Genomic DNA, 23626 nt, shown 5'->3' with positions numbered 1-23626 from the left:
CCGTCCTGCCCCTTTTCTATTTGTCAGAGGCGACCGGCGGCCATTTTAGGTTCGGGCGGAAATCCAGTTAAGACCGTGCGGTTAAAAGGCTGAAAATTAAAATCAAGGCAAACTTGCACGTTCAACTCAGAGCCCAAGAAAAGAGACATCTTCACTGACCAACTAGGCGGCTGGGGACAGAGAGTGAACCGCTGGGCCGGCACCGCCGCCCATACTCAAGATGGCACCGGCCTGAGAATCACTAGCGAGGCCACCTCATCTCGGTTCCGGGTTCTTTCGCCCCAGTGGTGGCGTTGTAGGGCTGAAGGCTGGTATCCTGTCCGGCTTCCGGACCCGTCTCTATGGTGCCGGAGAGACCGGACCTCAGAAGATTGTGGGTGTAGTGGCCAGAGTATCACGGGGGAGGCGAGGGTGGTTGGTGTCAACAGGGGGCGAAGAGGGGACCGAAGCTAAGATCCTCGGCCGCCTCCCCGGCCGCCCTCCCACAGGTAACAGGGAGCCCCGCGCTGCGTCCTCCGTCAGTGCGGGCCTGGGCCGCTGGGGAGGGGGCCGGGCCGGGAGCGAGGCGCGGGGGTGGGGGGTAGGGAACGCGCGCCCCGCTCGCTGGTCCGCGCTTGGGGCCCGCTCGTGGGCGAGCTCGTCGTGGTGTCACTGCCGGTTGAGCTCTGCTCCCCACCTCAGTGCAGTCTCCTCCTGCTTTTTGCGGGGCGCCCTGCTAACCTGGGCTTCGCGGGCGACCCCCGCCCGGGGCGGCGCTGGCGGCCGGAGCTGTCGAAGGAAGCTGCGGAGCCCGGCCTCGCGGGCAGGTGTGGAAGGTGAGGGGCCAGCTAAGCGGGAGCGCCGCCACCGCCCCTCAGAGACCCCGGGGAGTCACGGTCAGACCCCGCTGGCCCCCAGCCCCCGCGCCCGGGCCGTCCTCCATGCCGCGGGGAGGGCGAGTGTGAGCGGCGGGGCCGAGCCGCGGGGAGCCTGGGGTTGCGTCCGCGCTGGGATACTGCCTTTATTCTCGATCCGAGACCAGTGCCAGGCCCCCAGAGGCCCAGCTGGTTCCTGTCTTTGGGTGGTGCATTTTGTTTAGAATGAAGATGAAACAGTTCTGGGAAAATCGTATGTTGGAAACCGTGTGAATACTCAGAGTTGGGTCCTGAATTTTGGAATCCCTGTGTGCATACCCACATAACATCCCATGTTTTAGCAGAAATCATACGTAGTTCTTTCGGTACGCAAAGGATTCATAATGTATCGCCGGATTGAGTTCAATATAGGGAATATATACGTGAAACAGAGCAAAGCAAAGGGCCCGAAGTCATGTTATCACTAGATAACGAAATACCAATCAATACCGGGTGTCCTTTGAACTCACAGTGCAAGCCCTTATCGTTGAAACTTCCAAGCTGAGGGAGCTAGGATAACGATCATCTCAGTTACTTGCTGTGAAAAGAACAGAGGGAGAGTTCCCCAGAGGACACTGATTTCTTAGTTTAGTGTATGAGTTGTCCAGTGACCTAGACAAGGGCTTTTAGTCCCACAGGTGGCCCAGAAACTTGATGTGCTGCCCAAGGAAGCAAAAGGGTGGAGGAAGATAGGTGAACAACATTTTAAAGAGAAGACCATGATGCGTAATCAAGTCAGAAACTGTGTACCCCACATTTTATTATAGAGTGTGGAGATGGTAAATTCTGCAAAATACCCATGCTAGTATTACAATATCCTTTTCTGCCTTTTTGTGACTTTTTAATTTCAAAGTTAAACGATTTGGTGTTTTCCCCTTTACTCCTTAAAACAAAAAAGATAGTATTTTGGAAGTCCAGGTGTTATTGTTTATCAGTATTACATTTCAGTAAGGCCCATTTAGCTGAATTATCATTTTTAAAGCACTGTTGATAGCAACCGTTTTTGTGCCTCTTAGGGTACAGTTTTGTGAAATTAAGAATTACTGCTTTAAGACCATCAGATTGCAGTCAACAGCACATCTTTTTTTTTTTGCCGTACGCGGGCCTCTCACTGTTGTGGCCTCTTCCGTTGCGGAGCACAGGCTCCGGACGCGCAGGCTCAGCGCCCATGGCTCACGGGCCTAGCCGCTCCGCGGCATGTGGGATCTTCCCGGACCGGGGCACAAACCCATGTCCCCTGCATCGGCCGGCGGACTCTTAACCACTGCGCCACCAGGGAAGCCCAACAGCACATCTTATTATTTCCCCCCTAATGAAGTTTTCACTGGACATAGGCTATAACCCAGCTACTCTGTAAGCATTGCAGGATGGTATCAGTAGACTTCTGTCAACATTAATCATGCTTTCAAACCAATAAAATGTCAGCCTTTTGAGTTCTCACAGGAAGGGGTTCATTCCTTTAAATTTTTAAGTGGCATTTCTTGGGGTCTTAGACCCAAATACATACTGCTAAGAAAAACTGTCAGTTTTAACCTCTTCCTAAATTTTTTATAACCCTAAATTGTTAATGATCTTATAGTGGAATTCAGAATATTAAATGAAAGGTTAATAGGTGTTGTAAGGCCCAGTATTCCCACAAGAAGGTATTTTGCTATTTAGAAATGACTAAGTTCATTGATTGTCCATTGCTGTACCTCTGCTGACTGCCATTCATTCAGCCAGAGCGTGTCCCTGACTCTTGGGACCATTTTATCTCCTTTGGAGAGTAATATTAAAGCTAAGTGAATGGCATGATTTTCTGCCAAGAAGATTATTTTCTTGCAGCAATTCCTTATGTGTGGATTTTGGAAAGCTGTATTTTGTGGCTAAGAGAGAGAGGGAAGTTAGACTAGCTTCAGATATACACTTTTCGAAGTAGCATTTCTCTAGCGCCTTCCTTTAGTCTGACTGGTTTTTCAGACAAGAGGAGTTAAAAAGAACTCCTGCTTATGAAATGGCAGTTGGTTTCAAAGAACATGGACCCATTCAGGCTACCTCAGGTGTGCCTCAGGCTACCCATGATTGTAAGGGTGGCAGTGAGGCAGTGGATTTGAAGCTGGGCTTCTTGTAGCCTCGAGTTGGAGTAGTAATGTGACTCTCTAAATCTAAGTTACTCTCCCAGTGTTTGCTTTTCCTTCTCCTGCTGCCAGCTGGCTTCCTCTGTACTTGCCAGGTTTCTGCTTTTACATGGCTTTGGCTTGCCATAGCCCTGACTCTACCTTATGGCATCCTTTTACCTTCAGCTGTGCTGCTAACAGACAAACAAACATATCTCACGTTCATTCAGATTCCTGGGGCAGACAGTGATTGTCCAGCTTAGCTCTTCATCCAGGTCATGGGTCCTAGAGATGGCTAATGTGTGATTTGACTGCCCTTTGGCCCAGGGTAGGCACCTGACCCATAAAGTGTGCCCAAGAAGAAGGCAGGTGCTAAACATGACCCTCCCGACTGGGGTGGGAAGTGGGAGGTTGCTGCAGGCACCACACCATCTCCAGAATAGGGGAATTAACAGTAATTGCTTTTCTCCAAGATCCTACATAAATGCTAATTTTATTTGTAGTCCCAGTAGAAAAGTGAGTGTTACATACACAGGTGACCCTTGAACAATGTGGGTTTGAACTGCACATGTCCATTTATACGCAGATTTTTTTCAATAAATATGCACTGCAGTACTTCAAGATCTGCAGTTAGTTGAATCCCCTGCGTTGTTTGAATCCACAGATGTGGAACTGCAGGTGTGGAGGATCAACTGTAAAGTTATACTCACATTTTTGACTGAGAGGGTGTTGGTGCCCTTAACCCCTGCGTTTTTTAAGGGTCAACTGTAGTTGAGATACTTTTTAATACTGTTTTTCGTTTTTTTTTTTTTACTTTATCATTCTTAAGAAAGAGAAATTGCTTGGCAGGTAGGAACTCAGTGAATTTGTTACAAATCCAGCTTAGTTCTTATCCTCAGAAACATTCTTGGGTTTAAAAAAAAAAACATCAATTTTAGGTAGCTTTAGCCCTTATACGTGTTGTGTTCCTTATTCAGTGACGTATGTGGGTCTGTAGGCCCTTGAAATTCTCTGTTTGGGGTATCTGTTTTGAGCAGCATTACATACTCTGATAACCTTGTAAGCATTGTATGGAACTTCACCAAAGTGGAAAAAAATCCAAATAGAAGGCCAGTATATAATGATTCTTGGGTTTATATTTACCCAAAGGATACAGATTTTAAACTGAATTTTTTTAAAGATCCACATAGAATTTGGGGCTGTTTTTTAGAACTAGCAACTTGTTTCCCACACTGCCAGAGTTAGTAAGAACTCTTTTTATCTTCTATTTTTTAAATAATGGTAAAGCCAGAACTGAAAACTGACTGCCACAAACTTTTCAGACATGTGTTGTTTGGCCTGTACAGGTTTAAAAACATTTGAGCCAATGTTGGAAAATAGGAAATTTCCACATAACTATTCAGGCTCGTGGCTCTTTATGGTAAATGGTGTGACCTGCCAACTCTGAAATGGCAGTCCTGGTTGGAACCTTGTGATGGTGGCTCCCGTCAGAGTGCAAGCCCAGTCAGTAGGTGCCTGTGCACACAGTAGGCCTTTTGCTGTTCCACCAATACTGCTGCATTGCTGTGCATTGTCTTTTGTAACCATGTGAGTTTGTATCCCTGTTGTAAAGAAAGATATGCTCTTTCATGGAAGATTTGGGAGGTGCAGGCAAATGTGTGTCTATGTTTGTATATATATGTGAATCATCCATGATCTGATGCCCACAACAAACCTCTGTTGATACTTTACATATTTTTTTCTTGTGTGTGTGTGTGTGTGTATGCATGTGTACGTATATATATAGATAGCTATAGCTATAGATCCCTCATCACTATAATCATAATCCAAATACTGAATATATCCATTCTCCCCAAAGTTTCCTTATACCCTTTTGTAATCCTTTCCTCTCCTGTGGCCCCTCTAACTGCCCTCACGCCAGGCAACCACTGATCTATTTTCTGTCATTATATAGTAGTTTGCATTTTCTGGAATCTCATGTACATGTGGGTTGTCTTTTTAACATTTGAGATTATACAATTTTGCATTTTCCCCTTTTTAGCCTAACTCTGAAGACAGTTACGGGATTGTACTTTTTCTGATGTTTATTGTCATTTGCGTTCAATGAGTAGTCTGTTTCCTTTCCCATTAATCCACAGGTGTTTTAGTGTTTTCTCGGTTTATATGCACTCTCCATTTGTTAACATGTTTTTCATCATTTTAGAAATATTCTCCAGTTCGTATTGTTTTCCTTAGAATTGTAGGTTATTTTAGACCTGCAGAAGTTCATCATCTTTGAGTGATCGAGTTTTGCGACGCTTTCCTCTGTGAGGCAGGACATGAGTGGTTTTAGGGAGCAGGAGAGCTCTTACTCTGTATTCGATCGCGTTTCCACTGCGACGGTTCTGCGTGTGCGCAGTGGGGGGTTGGGAGCAGCGGCAACCGCGCGTGTCTGTTTGGTTAAGTGTATCTTCTCTAGACTGAAAGTTGTTAATTGACAAGCATTGCAGGTAATTTGCTGAACATTTACTAATTCTGTTGTCAAACAGCCTACTTTATGAGGGTTGTAGGAACTAGTAGGTTTGAGTGCCTGGGTCTGGGTACTCGGCTATCTCTGGCTCATGGATCAGATAGAGACTCAATGTTAGGAAATGCTTTCTGTTTTCTTTCAGGTCTGCTTGGCTTTGAGGAGGAGCTGCAGCACCCCTGCCTCACAGCCTAAGGGATGGGCTCAGAGAACAGCGCTTTGAAGAGCTATGCCCTGAAGGAACCACCATTCACCTTACCCTCTGGACTTGCTGTTTACCCCGCTGTATTGCAGGATGGCAAATTCGCTTCGGTTTTTGTGTATAAGAGAGAAAACGAAGACAAGGTTAATAAAGCTGCCAAGGTACTGTAATAGGTGACTACCTAATAGTTAGTACTTTTTACTGTCATCTTGTTTTCTATTAAAATATGAAATTAATAAACTTCAAAGGGGGTAGGTCATAAGGAATAGTATTTTTATTCATGTTCTTTAAAAATATAGTTGCCCTTTCTTCACGGGAATGTCTCCAACTTGCACAACAAGGTCAAGTACCATAGGTAAGCCAAAAGCTTTATGCAATTCAGCGTGATAGCTCTTATCATCCTATTTTTTTAGTGAGAAAGTTTGGGAGGTGATTTTACATGGCTCATAGAAGATAAAGGGACTTAATCTAGCTTAGGAAAAATGCTATTATTAAGTATGGGCAACATATTAATTGGTGTATTGAGGGTGGACCTGGAAATGAAATATTTTAGGAACTGTAGCTACTGTTTCCTGAGGCATTTTGATGCTCCCAGAAAGAATGTGAAACTGGAATGTGGGACTGGATGCCCCGGAAAGAATGTGACCTTGGCTCTAGTTCTTGCTGAGGGAGCTTAGAGCGTTAACTTCTGGTGGCTTCAGTTTCCTCCTGCCTCACACCTTCTAAGTGCTCCTCCGGGTAAAGGGTGCCAGTGCCATGCTGGCTGACCTGCTCTCAGGGGACCCTGGCCTCTTATTAGAAAAAGTGATTCCTCTTTGGAATATAATTCAAGAAAACAGCCCTAGGTGTCTTTTCAAATTTAGTGAAAACAAAGGTATTAGGTGATATTTCCTTGGATAGCTAGCTGCTTCTTTGGGTATTCAGGCATTCAGATTATCTTCAGGAAGGTTCTAAAAAGGCACGCATTAATTAACTCTTCTTTGTTTACTATGGCAGGCATACTTTTCAGATTGATTTGGTATCTTTATTTTGTTAGAGTTATGATCTGTACCTTGAGTCACTTTGTACTATCAACAAGAATGAAACATTGATATCTATTTCATAGGTCTGTTTAAATGGTTTGTACCTTTTTTATGATTATAAAGGGCTATGTTATAATATGTAATATTAGTAATATAATTTTGGCATTTTGTTTGTCACGCCGGTTCATTATTTGATGTCTCTGATCAGGCATGAAGTTAACAGTTGTAAGGTGGTTCCTGAGGAAAACGTTCCTCTCAGGATGCATTTTCCATTAATGGACTGTGGTAAAAAGTATAGCTGGCTGTTGTATTGCTAAGTAATTGTGCTTTTTGGTAAGACTACGTGTTTGTCTCTTTTCCATCCCAACTAGGAATTGTTAATAATTTTTTTTGTGATTTTGCAAAAGATAAAATGCCTTGCCTCCCTGTTTTATTAACTGTATGTACAGTTAATATCTGACATACTTCCTGTTATTTTCATTTGATAAGGTTGCACTTTTTTTAGTAATAATTTAGAGCGACTGTTCTATTAAGTACTAGCGATTTACAATTCTTAGGGTTTTTTTCATAAGACCATAAGATTTTTGAAAATTACATTAACCTTTATGGTGTATGTACCAAGAAAGTAGAACAACACAGGTCAGAAAGGTTCTACAGGAAAAAAACAAAGACCTGCGCTCAATGTTTGAGGACTTCCGTGCTGTAGGAATTGCAGAGCTTGAGAGGGAGGATTTTTTCCCCCTTGGTATCTGCATACTCTTCTGAGCCATGACTGAGCCTTTTCAAGTAGTTCACACTTGTCTCTTATGTTCTTCAGGCCATTATGTGGCTTTGAATACCTGAGCTATGAATCTGAGAAATTTGAAATGGCAACAAAACGATAAGGAGTTTAGATGTAGGTTACAGTACTTGAGAAATGTATGGCATTGCGTCAGGTTTTAGGAACTTGATTTCTGAGATACCTGAAGTATTAAAACACCATAGGTAGCTTGCCTCACTTTCTCTAGAGTTCAGGCTCCTAGTTCTACCACTGATAGTTCTAATGACCGTTTCAAGCAGGTATAGCAGTGTTTTCCTTACCAAATATTGTTAGGTAACGATTATGCTCTTCCTCCACTGTTGTAAATAAAAAATAACAATCACAGCACACTGTTCAACCTCTGAAAAAAGACAAAATGCAAGTATAACCTTTGGCCACAAAACAACATCAGAAATACTTCAAGTCCATCGTATCTTCTCATCTTATCTTGAATTCATTAGCTACAATAGTATATAACTTTCTCACTGGTGATTATGACTCATTTCTAACCAATAGCCTATAAGGAATGATAAATCCTGAGTCAGAACTTGGTTACTGTGGTTTGCTATAATATAATCTAAGTGCTTAGTTAGGGCTTCATGGTGAGTACAGGCTCAAAGAATGATTCCTGAGTGTCTTTATACCAAGCAGCCACATCGGAGTAGGTATATAGATGCTATGTCAGTGCTCTGTTTAGTGCCTTAGGAGACATTATACTCTTCTCCATGATGGGTTCAGGCTGCTTTGTGGAAAGGTTGGTCAACATATTTGAGAACCACATTGTGTGGGCACGAGAAAGAAATAGAAGGGGTGAATGCTGTGCTTGCATTCTGTTTGGAAAATGCTTTACTGCTCTTCCTTAAGTTGACATTTTCTTTCTGTTCCTCTCCCTCTCCAGTCCTTTTCTATGCTATTTACAACCCTCATTCCAGTAAATCAACTTCCCTACATCGTCAGCTTTTAAAAAAATGATTTCCTTCCCCTCATGATCAAAATCTGGTTCTCTTACAAGGCTTCTAAGCGTCAGCTGCTCAGAAGAACTTGGGAAGTATTCCCCCCTCTCTCAGGTATGATAGGGTCACCAGATGGAACTGGCCCTTTGCCAGCTTCCACCACAGTTTTCAGACTTCACAGTCTCATCCTTTCTTCTCTAAATATCTGTCAAAGCCTCTTGTCTGAACTCCAGATCTATATTTCCACCTGCCTATTGAATATCTCCACCTGGGTATTCCAGCAGCACCCAAATGCAGGCTTTCCAACATAGAAATCTTTTTTTTTTTTTTTTTAACTTTTTATTTTATATCTAAGTATAGCCGATTAACAATGTTGCAATAATTTCAGGTGCACAGCAAAGGGACTCAGCCATACATATCCATGTATCCATTCTCCCCCAAACTCCCCTCCCATCCAGGCTGCCACATAACATTGAGTAGAGTTCCCTGTGCTATACAGTAGGTCCTTGTTGGTTATTTATTTTAAATATAGCATTGTGTACATGTCATCCCAAACTCCCTAACTATCCCTTCCCCCCCGGTAATCATAAGTTCTCTTAAGTCTGTGAGTCTGTTTCTGTTTGGTAAATAAGTTCATTTGTATCATTTCTTTTCCAATTCCGCATATAAGGGATATCATACTGTATTTCTCTTTCTCCGTGTGACTTCACTCAGTATGACAATTTCTGGGTCCATCCATGTTGCTGCAAATGGCATTATTTCATTCTTTTTAATGGCTGAGTAATATTCCATTGCATATATGTACCACATCTTTATCCATTCCTCTGTTGATAGACATTTAGGTTGCTTCCATGTCTTGGCTGTTGTAAACAGTGCTGCAGTGAACATTGGGGTGCATGTATCCTTTCGGACCATGTTTTTCTCCAGATACATGTCCAGGCGTGGAATTGCAGGGTCATATGGTAGCTCTGTGTTTAGTTTTTTAAGGAACAACGTAGAATTCTTTATTCCTTTCCCTTTCTGCATTTTATTCCTAGTTTATGATCTAACCTACAGGCAGTGGGCATTTAAAGACAGAGCATACTTACCATCTTTATCTCAGATTTGCATCTTAGGGGTACAAGGAAGAATATTTCTTCCTGAAGATTTCTTGCCCTCTAGTATAGGCATCTTGTAATTTTGTCATTATTTCTTTAACAGAGTAAAATTAAGGCTTTCTCCCTGTCTTAAAACTTGTAAGTGAATTTGAGCTATAGTTAAGAACTACTACTTTGTGTTGTTTTCAAAGTGAAGTAGCAAATTAGAGGTAGAATGGTGATGAAAAGTTAAGCCCCTAAGGCTTGAATTAATTCTCTGGGTAGCTGAGTCATAACTGATTCCTGCAAAGTAGGGATAGTTCATATTCAAGACTAGAGTCACACACTTAACATCTCTGTGTGGGCATAGATAAGTATACATATTGGCACATTATCTAGTACTACTCATATTTAATAATAAAGGTCCTTACTCAGAATCCTTTTTCAAAGACCAGCACCTAGTACAGTGAATGAGATGTGATAGGCATTCAGTAACTTTGGGACAAATGCTTTCAAGTCACTCTCATCTGACAACAGTCACCTTTCTTCACCAGAACAAGAGCGATTTATGTCTTTAATTGATGTTCATTGAGAAAATATCCTAGTTACACTTAGCAAATACCTCTTGCTGTTCCCTCTGTTCTTTGGAGCAGCAGAAGCTTGGATCTATTTGATTAGTAACTGCTAACCTTTCTGCCTCTCCCGTTGCGGAACACAGGCTCTGGATGCGCAGGCTCAGCGGCCATGGCTCACTGGCCCAGCCGCTCCGCTGCATGTGGGATCTTCCCGGACCGGGGCACGAACCCGTGTCCCCTGCATTGGCAGGCGGACTCTAAACCACTGTGCCACCAGGGAAGCCCTGTGCATAATTTTTGCATAACATTGTGTGTGCCAAAGGGGAGTGACAAGTAAGGTTTTTGCTAAGTTAAGAGCTTTGTTCAGAATCATGCAAGAGTTATTCCGTTCTTCATTCAACAAACAAGTCACTTCGGATAAAGAATTTTGCTGGTCATGTAAAATTAAAAGGATAAACAGAAGCAAAATGGAACATATTATTTATTAATCAGGTGAACATTTATTGACTGTGTATTTTCATGCCAGCACTGGACCAGGTAGCATTCCTTCTGACTTACTAGTATGCCCTGAGTATTAGAAGGAGAATAAAAGAAGATTTAAAACCAAAGGAGAATAATTAGAGCCCTAGGACACAAAAGCTGAATGAAGACTTTTTCCTGAACAGGGGAAAATGAAGTATTTCATGTTTGGCTTGCAAATTATTTGAAATGTTTCTTATAATGAAAATATGAAAGAGGCTGCATAATTTTACTTAGAAACCACAGCTCCAAAGATACCTGTAGGAAGTTCTCTTCATTTAACACACATGCATTCAACCAACCTGCTAGCACAATTCTTGGCTTATCTGAGCCTTTGCTGTATTTATATGGGTATGTATGGATTGTTTTAAAAGCTGATATACAAATTAATAGTTTATAATTGCTAGTTTAAAAAATTTTCTTAACTCTTTGTTGTTTATTAGAGTAAATCAGGGGAAGGTAACGCTTCCTTCTTAAGAATAAACAAAAAATTCTATCGGGGCTATCCCCAGAGTTGGCAAAATTTGAGATAAGAAAATAAATTGGGCAAATGAATCCACTCAGAAGATTCTCCTATGATCTTACCTGGGAGAAGTTTAATAGACAAGTGTGAGGTGACTGATATAAAACTTGCACCAGTGCTGGGTTATGGGCTCTTAAACTATCCCACTGGATGTTTTGGAACATTCCAAACTAAGTGCTTATTTGTGAAAATGAAACCTGATATTATATTGGGGGCTGTTCTCCAAGTGAAATTTTCCATCAGTCTCCTCCCAATTCGATGATTGGTTTACAAGCCTTCCCCAATGTCCAGTGGATTGTACAGGGTACAGCTCAGAGATTTAAAGTCATGTAATTTCTTTTAGAAAAACTGGGTGATTTGTAAAGAAAACCACCAATCCAGCGTTTAAGTTTTGCTGTAAATACATGATAAGATTATTACCTGGGTTGGGAATTTTGGCTTATGGATCTCCTAAGTTACTCATGTCAAATTTTAGAGGATAAACAGCATGGGTGGAGATTGGAAAAATCTGGATCTGGTAAGTCTGTCATAAAACCAACCAGGGAAGGAAAGCAACTCAACAGAATTAATCTCGGGTTCAGACACAAAATTGTTTTATATTTGTCATCCATCTGTGTATACTCTTTGCTAAGAAAATAGGACAAAGGAAAACGGTGTGTGTTTTGGGGGAGAATACTCCATATTAGGAGGTTCTAAAGTGGGTTATCCATACCCTAGGGATTGTGCAGTATGATTCATTGCCATTTGGGGAAAATATATCAAGAATGTCTATTTAAGTTTACCTTTAATCTTTTATTTTGGTACTTTATCTTTTTTTCCATTTATTTATTTTTGGCTGCGTTGGATCTTCATTGCTGCGCATGGGCTTTCTCTAGTTGCAGCGAGCAGGGGCTGCTCTTCGTTGGGGTGCGCGGGCTTCTCATTGCGGTGGCTTCTCTTTGTTGAGGAGCACAGGCTCCAGGTGTGCAGGCTTCAGTAGTTGTGGCATGAGGGCTCAGTAGTTGTGGCTTGCGGGTTCAGTAGTTGTGGTGCACGGGCTTAGTTGCTCTGTGGCATGTGGGATCTTCCCAGACCACGGCTTGAACCTGTGTCCCCTGCATTGGCAGGTGGATTCACAACCACTACGCCACCAAGAAAGTCCTGGTACTTTCTATTTTGTGGGTGTTTTATAGTAGTATATGTATTTTATATATAAACATATATATACAAAATATATATTACACATTCATATATATTATGCATAAACTACATATTTAACCTTTTTACTGATGTGAAGTGTGTGAACAAAAACCTTTGACGATCACTTTTCTAGATGATAAAAAGAAGTTTTAAAGATGGTTAAATATTTTAGTATTTTTTAGTATTCCATTTTAATTTATCTTGACTTGGGGTCTGTATTTCTTTATTTTTTTAAAATGGTTGCACTAAGGACTTCAGTATACATAATTAACTTTTAATAGTCTACTTTAGGTTAGTATTGTACCACAGTCAAATAAAATGTAGAAGCCTTGGAATCATGTAGGTGTCTCCAGCCCCCAGCCCTGCCGTTCTTTGGTTACATATATATCAACTGTATGTGCACACTAGCACACAGGCATACATAGACATCACACACATTGACAACCTCACCAGGCAGTGTTACAATATTTACTTTACGTAGGTGTCTATATTTTAAATAAGAAGTAAAAAGTAGCCTTCAAATTTATCCTGAGGTTTATTATTTCTGATTTCTGATGCTCTTCCTTCAATCCTGAAGATCTAAGTTTCCCTTTGATATCATTTCCTCTTCAGCTTGAAGAACTTTAACATTTTTGTAGAGCAAATCTTGTAGCAACAACTTTTCTATTTTCCATGATCAAAAATGCCTTTATTTTGCCTTCTTTCCTAAAGGATATTTTTGCCAGATACAGAATTCAGGGTTGATCTTTTATTTTTTCTTTCATTGCTTTAAAGATAGTTCCCCTTTGTCTTTTGGACTCTGTTTTCTTATGAGAAATTAGTATCATTCAGTTCGTTATTTCTCTCCACCAGTGGTGTTTTTCTCTAGCTGCTTCCAACATTTTTTAATATATCTTTGATTTTCAGCAGTTTGATCATAATGTAGTTCTATTTATCCTATTTGGTGTTCATTGAAGTTTTTAAATCTGTAAACTTAAGTATTTGGCCAAATTTGGGAAGTTTTCAGCCATTATATTTTTTAGCCCCAATTCTCTCTTCTTTCTTTTTTGGAACTCCAGTTATATGCATTAAATTTTTTGTTATTGTCACCCAGGTTTCTGAAGCTCTGATCTTTTTTTTTTTTTTAATACTTTTTCCTCTTCTTTAGATTGGTTAACATCTTCAGGTTTACTGACTCTTGCCTCTGTCATCATCATTCTGTTTTTCAGTCCATCCATTGAAGTTTTTATTTGTAATATTTTATTTTTAATTTCCAAAATTTCCATTTAGTTCTTTTATGTAACGTTCATATCTCTTCTGAGAACGTCTATCTTACCACTTATCTCATAACTCTTTCCTTTACCTCTAGGGGGAATTGTTATAGTAGCTGCTTCAAATTCTTTCTGATAATTCTCTCTCTGGTTTATATGGTGGTCAATCTTGGGGTTGATATTTGTTGGTTGTCTTTTCACATTTTCATGGTTCTTTGTCAGTTGAGTGACTTTGGATTGCATTCTGGGCATTTCGAATGTCCTGTTGCGTAGACCTTGGTTCTGCTGTAGTCCTCTGGAGAATATTGATGTTTTTTGTTTGCAGGCAGTCAATCCCCTTGGGTTCAAGCTTCTTCTTTTTGTTTAACTACTCGCCTTCTAGCCTTCCTGTGCATGGTAGTTCAAACCTTAGTTCATTTCTCAAAACTTTGCCATGCTAGTTTGGGTCTGTCCTATGCGTGTTTGGTTCAGGGGTTAGTCTGAGACCTGCGTAGGTATACAGATAACTAGGGCATCTCCTTTTCCCTCCCTTAGCTCTCTCTCCTCTGGGACAGCTTCCTCATACTCAGCCCTGCTTTGGTTCTCCTGGCCAGAAAGATGGCAAGGTTTCTCTCAGAGTTTTAGCCACGTTTGCTGCACTGCTCTGCACCTGGGGACTGCCTTCAGTGCACAGCTGTGAGAAGGGACATTCCCTGAACCAGGAAACTCCCCCCAATGGGTGACTCCCCTCTGTAATCTACGTGTTTTTGTTTACTTTTCAGAGTTCTTAGGTAGTTGTTTTTGGCACTTTGTTAGGAGTTTATAGCAATAATCATTGGAGATCTAGGCTCTTGGGGGGCTTACCCTCCCATAATGGAACTGGAATTCTCTGTAGAGTAATGTAAATGTTGGTAAAGTGAATACTGTCAGAACAAGTCACGTATTCTTCTCTGCCTTTTTTGGAACTTGGGGGGTAGGTGAGAGAGGTGAGAAGCTGGAAAAGACCTTGAATGTAAGTATACATTTTCTGACTTGACTACAATGTTAATGAAACTATAGTTAATCTTGTTTTGAGTCATTAACTTCACCAACTCTTCTGTTTATATTTTTAAAGCACTTGAAGACACTTCGTCACCCTTGCTTGCTAAGATTTTTATCTTGCACTGTGGAAGTAGATGGTATTCATCTTGTCACTGAGCGAGTGCAGCCTCTGGAAGTGGCTTTGGAAACATTGTCTTCTGCAGAGGTCTGTGCTGGGATCTATGATATATTGCTGGCTCTTATCTTCCTTCATGACAGAGTAAGTAACCTGGACACAGTCTGCCTCACAGGCTTTCATGTAGACCGGGGGTGGGGTGGTGGGAGGAGGCTGATATATGGGGTAGTGCTGGTGAATTACGGTATGTGTAGAAATCATATAAGTTACTATTCTTATCAGAAGGCTTCCTGAGGGAAAACAGCATACAAGATGCTACAGACAGACAAGTGGTTTGTCGAACAGGCAACAAGTTCTTTGTCCCTGGGCAGTTATTTGTAGAACTTTATTTCAGTTTACTATAGTCTCTCTCTAGTTTTGGATAAGTCTTTATATAAAAATAGCTACAGCTGGTATTTGTTATTAAGTCAAGATAAAAGTTTAGTAACATCAGTGCTGCTGATGGACCAACCTTCCTATTTGTTTTCAGGAGTTTTTTTTTTTTTAGATTTTAAAGAAAGAAATTAGCATTTCTTAGAAAGAGGCAGAGTTTTACACACCCCTTTCCATTCAAGTAGGTGGTACCAAAGAGAGATAGCCCCTAACACTGTGGCAGTGTTTGCTATGAAGGGGATAGAGTATTTTGTTTATTTCTTGTCTATTTCTTAACAGTATTATTGAGCTACTGTTTGTTAATGGAATTTACACTCTGAAGTATTAAGGCCTTTGGCAGCCCCCCTCCCCACCTGAGATTTAAAAACACCAGTTACAAGTTAGAAGCACTTGCATTTGACTCATCTTAATGTGTTTTTAAAACATTTTCTGTTATTGGGAGACAGAGTCTCCAAATATCACTTTGGATTTATCATCTCTTAGAGTATGTCTAAGATTCACATAAGTAGAATTATTAATGACCCACTGTGGAGGAATATTTTCTTTGTTGGAGAAATGCATGAACGTGGTAAAAAGTTTGAATAGTATGAGGGTGCAGATAGGGAAAAACAAGTCCCTGCCTCATCCTTGAATCCAGCGCCCTACTTCTCTCCATCGACAACCATGATGATCAGTGTGTTAGTCCAGAGATATTTCTTGTGTGTATAAAGCAGACATCTCTGCGCTTATTCTCCTTGGCTTTTTCCCAAGCGGAAAGACACATGCATACTATTTTAAGCTTTCCTTTAAAAAATATATAACTTGGAGTGTTTTATATAAAAATGTGTACATATTTGATCTGGTGGGTAGAATATTTAAAATGCACTTATCTACTGGAATAATTTCTGGTTTGGAGAAAAACATACTTCAACCCTGTTCTCTTTTTCTTCTTCCCTCTCATTTATTTGACTGTACTATTTTTTATAGTTTTAAATTTGGCTCTTCTGTGGTCTGTGGGATATTTCTGGTGGTCCTTATCATTCCATTTTCCTCTTCTTCGGGCAGAATTTTTTTAATGCCTCCTGACAAGATTTCAGGTGAAGTGGATCTGGGTTCATGATAGAATGTAGGTGAGAAAGAATTTAGAGGAGAAAATTAATACAGTAACCTATGGGAGCAAAGATAAATTGTACCTTTAAAGGCATTTGAAGCATACAATGTAGGTTAAAAAGACTTGCAAATTTATGTTTAAGGACACTTGTATCTCCTGACTCCCATGGAGATGGGGTTGTGTAATAACCCTGCAGTGGCTTTTACGTCTTTATTAACCTGCCTCACCAGGCAGGGGGAGATAAGCCTTTCTATTGTGTTTTTTCCCTTTTTTCTAACCTCATAATGTTTAAGCAGCCTCATTCAATTTGTCATTCCTTAAAGTTGTAGTTCTGTTTATTATGCCACAAGTAGGAAGACTTGCCATAATTTTTTTTTTTTTTTTTTTGTAATGAGTACTTAGTTTTTTAAAACTTCTACTCAGAAAATTGGAGTGGCAATCTTCTTCCTGTTCTTTTTTTCCAGGGACACCTCACACACAACAATGTCTGTTTATCATCTGTGTTTGTGAGTGAAGATGGGCACTGGAAGCTGGGAGGAATGGAAACAGTCTGTAAAGTTCCTCAGGCCACACCAGAGGTAAGCCAGGTGACAGGCCCTCTTTGTTATTCAGAATTTGATAGCATTTTGGTGTGTGGTTCTCCCCTAGGGACTTCCCTTCAATGTTAGTGTGGTCTCAGATTCAGAGACTTGACTTTTTTGTCAATACTCATATCCATAGAATTGTGGGATTTTACTCTCCAGGGGAGACTAGGAGTCATTTATTCTTTTCGCCTTATTCTATACTTGAGGAATCAGACTGAAAGAGGTCGAGTGGCTTGGGCAAATTTTTAATTAAATGCCCATCCTCTGTGCTCCTGTAGTAGCCTGTACTTAATTTTCCCACTGAATGTTTAATATTGAAATTACCTTCATGTGTCTGTCTTCTTCACCAGTGGTTGAGCTTCTTGAGGGTGATAGTCTCGTATACTTATCTTTATATATCCACCTAGAATAGTGCCTGGCACATATTAGGTACATTAGAAATGTTCACTGAACAGTTGTTCAAGTTGTCCAGAGTCATACACCACGTCTTAAGAGCTGTGCATCGCAGCTGCTCCTAGTGCCGCGCTGTGTTGTTGCTGCCTGTGGTACTTCTTGAACAGTAACTTTGTCTGACAGAGATCTACGTATTTCCCTCCTGGGTTGAGCAACCTTGCTCTTCTCTGTTTTGTTTCCTGTTTTCACCATTTTGCATGTTGCCACTAGACTTAACTCTTTTTAAAACAGAAATACCACTCCCGTCATAATTTCCCTATTGACAGGGTGGCTCCCCGACTTACTGATGAGGTGGCTCCCCGACTTCCTGGCTCGGCCTAATTTCCCATGTTCCCTTGTGTGCAGCTTCTACATGGGGGCCTTGTTGCATGTGCACCTTCAGGGGCTCTGGCTCAATTCAAATGCTCCTTCCACCACTAAGACATTCCTTTTTTATTTCTGCCCCTGTTGATCGCTTTCTTCTCAGAAGTCAGCTTACATCTAGTTAGTATACTAGGACGTAATTCTTCCTGTGGGGTTCGTCCCAGATTCTTTACCGTGGCATACAAGGCCCTTCACAGTCTCCTCCCCAGCCTACCTTTAGCTCCGTATACCTCTCAGTTATTGAGCTACACTCCGGTTGCATCCTGTTGCACGCATCTCAGCTGTGTTCTCATGGGTGGTCCTCTTTCACCCTCTTCTTTCTTTGTGTGCCATTCTGTTGCTGGGATGCCTTTCTTCCCCTGGGTTCTCTGCAGGATGTAAGATCCGGCTGACGCCTAGCTGAAGTCTAGATCTGGCTAAGTCTCCTCTTTGTGAAGCCCTCCCCCAGGCGTTCCCTACCCAACAAGAGTAGTTCCCTCCTAGGCTTCCATGGCACTCAGCCAGCACACGTTATCGAAGTTCTTAGTTTAGTTCTAGGTTGTGAGCACCTGGCTGGGGACGGGGATTTATTGCATTCATTTTGTATTCCTGGTGCCCTAAATGGTGCTTGGGACATATAAGCTCTTGAAAAATAGTCTTTGAATCAGTGAATGAATGTACTTGTTCTGTGGATGTTGGCTTTGTCTCTGTAGTTTATAAGATCCTCATATATCTCATGTGACAGCAAACCTTATGATTGACTTGACTCAGTGAGCAGATTAATGATAGATTTGTTCTCTGCTGGAGAAGTCTTTTATTTGTTAATATCTATGCAGGATGAAAAAGAAGTATTTCTAATTTCCTTATAAGGAAATCAGTTACAGAGATGCCTCTGAACACCAGAGGGTTTCTGTTAAACCAGCTGAAGGGGAAAGGAAAGGGAACTCGTAATTTATTTTCCACTAAGCCTTGCGCCATGCCAGGTACCATATCTACATTTTTTAGTTATCAAGATTTTAAATTTATGCATTTAATGTGTGGCATTGGTTTGAAGGTTTCATTGCTGCTGTTTCCATTGCTCTTTGCTTTTGTAACTTAATGTAAGAGATCAGTTCACCAAACATATGCTTGAATTACTTTCCTTAATTTATTTCTCTGTCTAGTTTCTGAGGAGTATTCAGTCAGTAAGAGACCCAGCATCTATCCCTCCTGAAGAGATGGTAAGAGGATACGCTTCAGATGTAATGAAGGCTTCTTTGTGTAACTGAGTATGAAACTTTAAAAAAACCTTTCCTCTGCCCACCTCTTTCTTTGCTAAGTTATAGATGCCTCATAATTCCTCTGGCCTTGAAGGCTTCTAAGACTTACTGTATCATCACAGCAGAAAGCCTTTTTCTTGACACTCAGCTTACATTTTTTGGTCATATAGACACCCGTGATAGTGCTTAAAGATAAGAGGTACCTCAGTGTGAGCAGGGTTGGCGCTTCATAGCTATTTCATGGTAAGTCTTTGTACATTATTGGAAGCCATGAGAGCTGAGGAAGCAAGACCCTGGCCCTTTTCTGTGCTTCACCCAACCAGTCATCTGCCTATCTGGCCATTAGTTGGGATTCCAAGATGTAAGGAAGGGCAATTATTAATATTATGGTGGTGGTAAAGAAAGAGTATATTTACCAGTAAATTCAAAAGCAGCTGCTTTCTCTAAATTTGTTCTTAACCACTATAGACATTGACCCCCAAAGACATATTTAGTGTGCTTTACAGGAAATACAAACCCAATTATAAGCTTAAGTATAAACCTAAGACTTGAAATAACTCAGGTTTATTCAAATCAGTACTATGTATATATAGTGGTGTTTTTCAAACTGATGATTTGTGGGTTTTGAATCAATTTAGGGGTCCTGACCAGCATTTTAAGGGAGAAAAAGAAAGGAATAAAATAGAAAATATCATTGGACGTGTTGGGTAGTAAAGCTGAGTACTGTCTTATGAAAATTTTGTTTCTGATATGTATTTATACATGTATGTGCATATGTTGATAATGATGATAATTTTTTTTCTCTGGTTTGCAGTCAAAAATATTTTTGAAAGCCACAGACATATATTCTGATCTTTTTTCTTTTTGCCCTTGTTTGATATTATTAGTATCTGATAAATTCTATTCACTAATAGTTTTAAGAGCCTATAAATTAGTGTGTGGTAATATGTAGTTAGCTTTGAGTATAATGAATGCAAAAATGGGAGAAAGTGCTTCAGAGAAAAGTAGAAATGGTTTGGAAAGCAGATCCTCTGGTTTTAACGGTCTTTACTGCTTTTAGCTTCCAGAATTCACAACTCTGCCAGAGTCACACGGACATGCCCGGGATGCCTATTCTTTTGGGACATTGGTGGAAAGTTTGCTCACAATCTTAAGTGAACAGGGTGAGTTGGAGTTATGCTGCTGCATCCACAGAATAAGTAGGAAAATCATCCATGGCTTGTTCTCTGTGTATTCAGAGAACTGCAGTCTTTGATCATAGTAAGGAGCAGTTGCTTACCAAGAAAGTTGTTTAGGGCAGATACTAATAGCAGGGAGGGAAGAAGCTTCGGGTTTCTTTACTTTGCATAGTTAAAAGAATTTTAGGGCTTCCCTGGTGGTGCAGTGGTTGACAGTCCGCCTGCCGATGCGGGGGACACGGGTTTGTGCCCCGGTCCGGGAAGATCCCACGTGCCACGGAGCGGCTGGGCCCGTGAGCCATGGCCGCTGAGCCTGCGCGTCCGGAGCCTGTGCTCCGCAACGGGAGAGGCCACGACAGTGAGAGGCCCGCGTACCGCAGGAAAAAAAAAAAAAAAAGTTTTAAGTAGGAAGCACTTTGAACTATGGCTATGAATATCATATGTTATTATCTTATTAATTGGTATTGGTATTTATGGTCTAAAGACGATTCTTTATCAAGCCAGCCAATAAGTAAGTGAATGCTGTTATTGATGTATATGTAATGATCTGAAGAATAGAGTAAGATTCAAAGTTTTTTCTTAATTTCTAAATCAAGATTAACGTTTCTTTATCTTTTTTTCAAAGTCCTTTTGGTTTTTTTTCTTTGTGATTTCATTTACTCATTACTTTTTTCTTTTGTTGGCCCTCAAAGCCCAGGCCACTGAACACATAGGTCTCTTCTGAGCTCTCTGGCAGCCTGCTACACTCTCCTCCAGCCACTCCAGGCCTTCAGTCGTCCACCCTTTAAGTGTACTGGGGTCCATGTCTCATTAGGCCCCTTACTGGCCTATATCTCACATTGCTGCAGCTCTAACGCAGTTTCTTCTTCCCGGTTCACGCAGTGCTCTGCAGTCACAAGCACCATTCAGCTGTCAGCTCTGAGTTGTCCCAGCCTAAACACTTGAGAATTAAACCCTAAGGCATTCTTGGTGGATGATGGACTCACTTTTCTTCACTGTGTCTAGAATGGAGGCAATTATGCACCACCCCCGAGAGAATTGAAAATATAGTCATTCAGATAACTTCCTGTGTTCTGTGGGTGAGGAGACTTGGTTGAAAAGGCCCTCAAACCTGCCGCTTATTAAACCTCCTCCTCTGGGCCTGAGCTGAGTTAAACTGACAGTCAGGAAATGAGAGGGCTTCCAAGGGGAGGCACGTGAGCACGGGCTTGGATGTGTTGTCAGGACAATTTTCTACACCTGTCAAGGAGCTTGGCTTCAGGAAAGCAGGAAGCTGTTCAGCAACAGCCAGGGCTTTGTTTGTTTGGGCTTTTACAGGTTGGTTTTTGCTCTCGTCAGTCTCCAGCTATAGAGGTCCTGAAAAGAGGGAGACGGCATTGGAAACTAACTGTCGCTCTGGATTTCAGTTTCAGCGGATGTTCTCTCCAGCTTTCAACAGACCTTGCACTCAACTTTGCTGAATCCCATTCCAAACTGTCGGCCAGCGCTCTGCACCCTCCTGTCCCATGACTTCTTCAGGTGAGGGCGCCTGGTGTGACACGCTGGCTGCTCCCCACTGATGCCCGCCTGCTCTCTTGTGGGTTATGCTCCAGTGGTGGGTGTTGGAGGACCAAATGCTGCGGTCCTTTTACTGCTGTTGTTGTCCTTCTTTATTAGAAGAGAGTGAATCATGTCCACATGGGAAAATAGAGGGAGAAATTGGGTTGCCTCTCAGCTTCCTATCACAGATAGGAAGTTTTCGAACTCCTTAATTGTCATGGAGGCCTGGGTCTAGAAATTATAGCTGGATTACTTAGGGCTTCTGAATGTGAAGAAGCTAGGCTATGTCCAGTGATTTACAGTTGGAAGTTAATTGAGGAACTTAATAAACATGGCCTCTCCTTTTTGCTGCCATTGTGATAGGAGTCTGTTATTGTTGAATTTTACTCGGGTGGGGGTGTGGAAATGAGCTTATTTTTCTTCAGGCGGAAGATTGTTTTCTTTGTTTAGTGATACGTGATGGAAGAGCAAAGAAGTCAATTTAGTGGGGGGGCACAGTGTAGCTGTTAATACTGTCGCTGGATTCAGATGTTTTTGAACCTCTTCCAGGTTAGTTTTAATTATGTGTCCTTTATTTTTTAATTTCCATGACTGCAGATCTTCTGCACAGGTTAACTCCACATTCGTGACTTTTATTAGCAAAATCAGTTTTATGTCAGTTGTGAAACGAAAAATCCTATGTGTTTGCAGTCAGAAAGCCTGAGAGAAACCAGAGTGAAGGGAAAGCTAATATTATCCCTGGAGGGGGACAGTTACCTCTAAGGATGGGGGTGTATATTATTAAACAAGGCAGAGGGGGTATTTTCCTTGTAGTTACAAGGGTTTTGTCACTTATGCTCCAGGGAAACTGTTCAGACCTTTCCCATTATGAGTCTTTTAACCAAGGTTTTTCCATGTCTTTTTGGGTGATTCATAGTGATACTTTATCTTGGTATAGAATCTCTACAAAGCAGAATCCTTTATAGTAAATAGATGCTCTCACTACCGTGTGTGATAAGAGTTCTTTAGTAAGAATTATGTGTTAAACAGAGATGGGAGAGGGAAGCCAAAACCACACACCGGCGCCCTGTCCCCCAAATCTGATTGTTACACGAGAGGGGAAAGCCCAGCCAGAGGCGGCGGCAGGAGGAGGAGGGCCAGCAGCTCCCGCTGAGGCAGCCAAGCCAACCTGATTGCACTTCAGTTAAGGCTTTGTGCTTTTTCTCTGCCGCTGAGCCAGAGGGAAACAGGTGTCAATGTGAGGAGTGGAGACCCAGGAGGTCAGCTCTCCTGGCGGGGGCTGCAGGCTGCTGCTGAAGCCTCCTTTCCAGGGGCGACGTTGGCTTGGAGCTGAGTGGCCGTGGGGCTCTCTGGAGACCCTGCAGGAAACTGACCACTCCTCTCACCGTCTTCCCTGCCTGGCTGCAAAAGTGACCAGACAACTACAATGGGAGAACCGAGAAGATTCCTGTGACTTATACCAGAAATTCCTCTTTCCCCAACCCTCTTTAATAGTTTTCACCAAAGGAGACTTGAGAATTAGCAACTATTTTGTAATGGTAATACCATTTCTCCCAGGATAGTTCATGTAACCACATCCTGTTACAACGAAACATTTGGATGATTATGGTGATGATTAAAACCAGTGTTTGTTAGCGTTTGTGTATGCACATGTGTGTGTGGTTAAGCCTGTATCCTCTTGACAGATCTCTTTGATATTCTTAAAATATTAAATTCCCTGTGGACTTGTTCCATAGTATTTGTCTTATAAGCTACTTAGTTATAATAGAATCTTCCAAGTGGCACAGGGGAATGATTCTTTGTTGAATGTTATTGTGGTGTGGTCTGCGGTTATTGCTTCAATATTTGACAACGCCATCTTTAATCTGTTGTCCTGCATCTTTTTTTTTTTTTGGCATTTAGGAATGATTTTCTGGAAGTTGTGAATTTCTTGAAAAGTTTAACATTGAAGAGTGAAGAGGAAAAAGCTGAATTTTTCAAGTAAGTTTAGAAAATTCAGGCCTTAAAATTCAGTAACTTGG

General features: G+C 41.4%; 1 protein-coding gene across 3 annotated transcripts in view; it reads left to right on the top strand.

Annotated features, from left to right (window-relative positions):
• Window positions 1-51: 51 nt before the first annotated feature.
• SCYL3 (SCY1 like pseudokinase 3) overlaps window positions 52-23626 on the top strand; it is a 39422-nt gene continuing 15847 nt past the window's right edge. The window contains exons 1-8 of one of the 3 annotated variants that reach the window (XM_024742468.1): window positions 52-488; window positions 5641-5858; window positions 14687-14872; window positions 16715-16828; window positions 18793-18849; window positions 19949-20051; window positions 21473-21584; window positions 23508-23585. In XM_024742468.1, coding sequence (XP_024598236.1) covers window positions 5694-5858; window positions 14687-14872; window positions 16715-16828; window positions 18793-18849; window positions 19949-20051; window positions 21473-21584; window positions 23508-23585 — 815 coding nt within the window. In that variant the 5' untranslated portion in view covers window positions 52-488; window positions 5641-5693. The remainder of the gene's footprint in view (window positions 489-5640; window positions 5859-14686; window positions 14873-16714; window positions 16829-18792; window positions 18850-19948; window positions 20052-21472; window positions 21585-23507; window positions 23586-23626) is intronic. The other 2 variants (XM_024742467.1, XM_024742469.1) reach the window with 2 other exon arrangements.

Source organism: Neophocaena asiaeorientalis, unplaced genomic scaffold, assembly GCF_003031525.2.
Source record: "Neophocaena asiaeorientalis asiaeorientalis breed wild unplaced genomic scaffold, Neophocaena_asiaeorientalis_V1.1 scaffold99, whole genome shotgun sequence".
Taxonomy (NCBI): Eukaryota; Metazoa; Chordata; class Mammalia; order Artiodactyla; family Phocoenidae; genus Neophocaena; species Neophocaena asiaeorientalis.
Note: the sequence above shows the minus strand (reverse complement) of the source record. Positions and strands in the feature narration are given on the sequence as shown.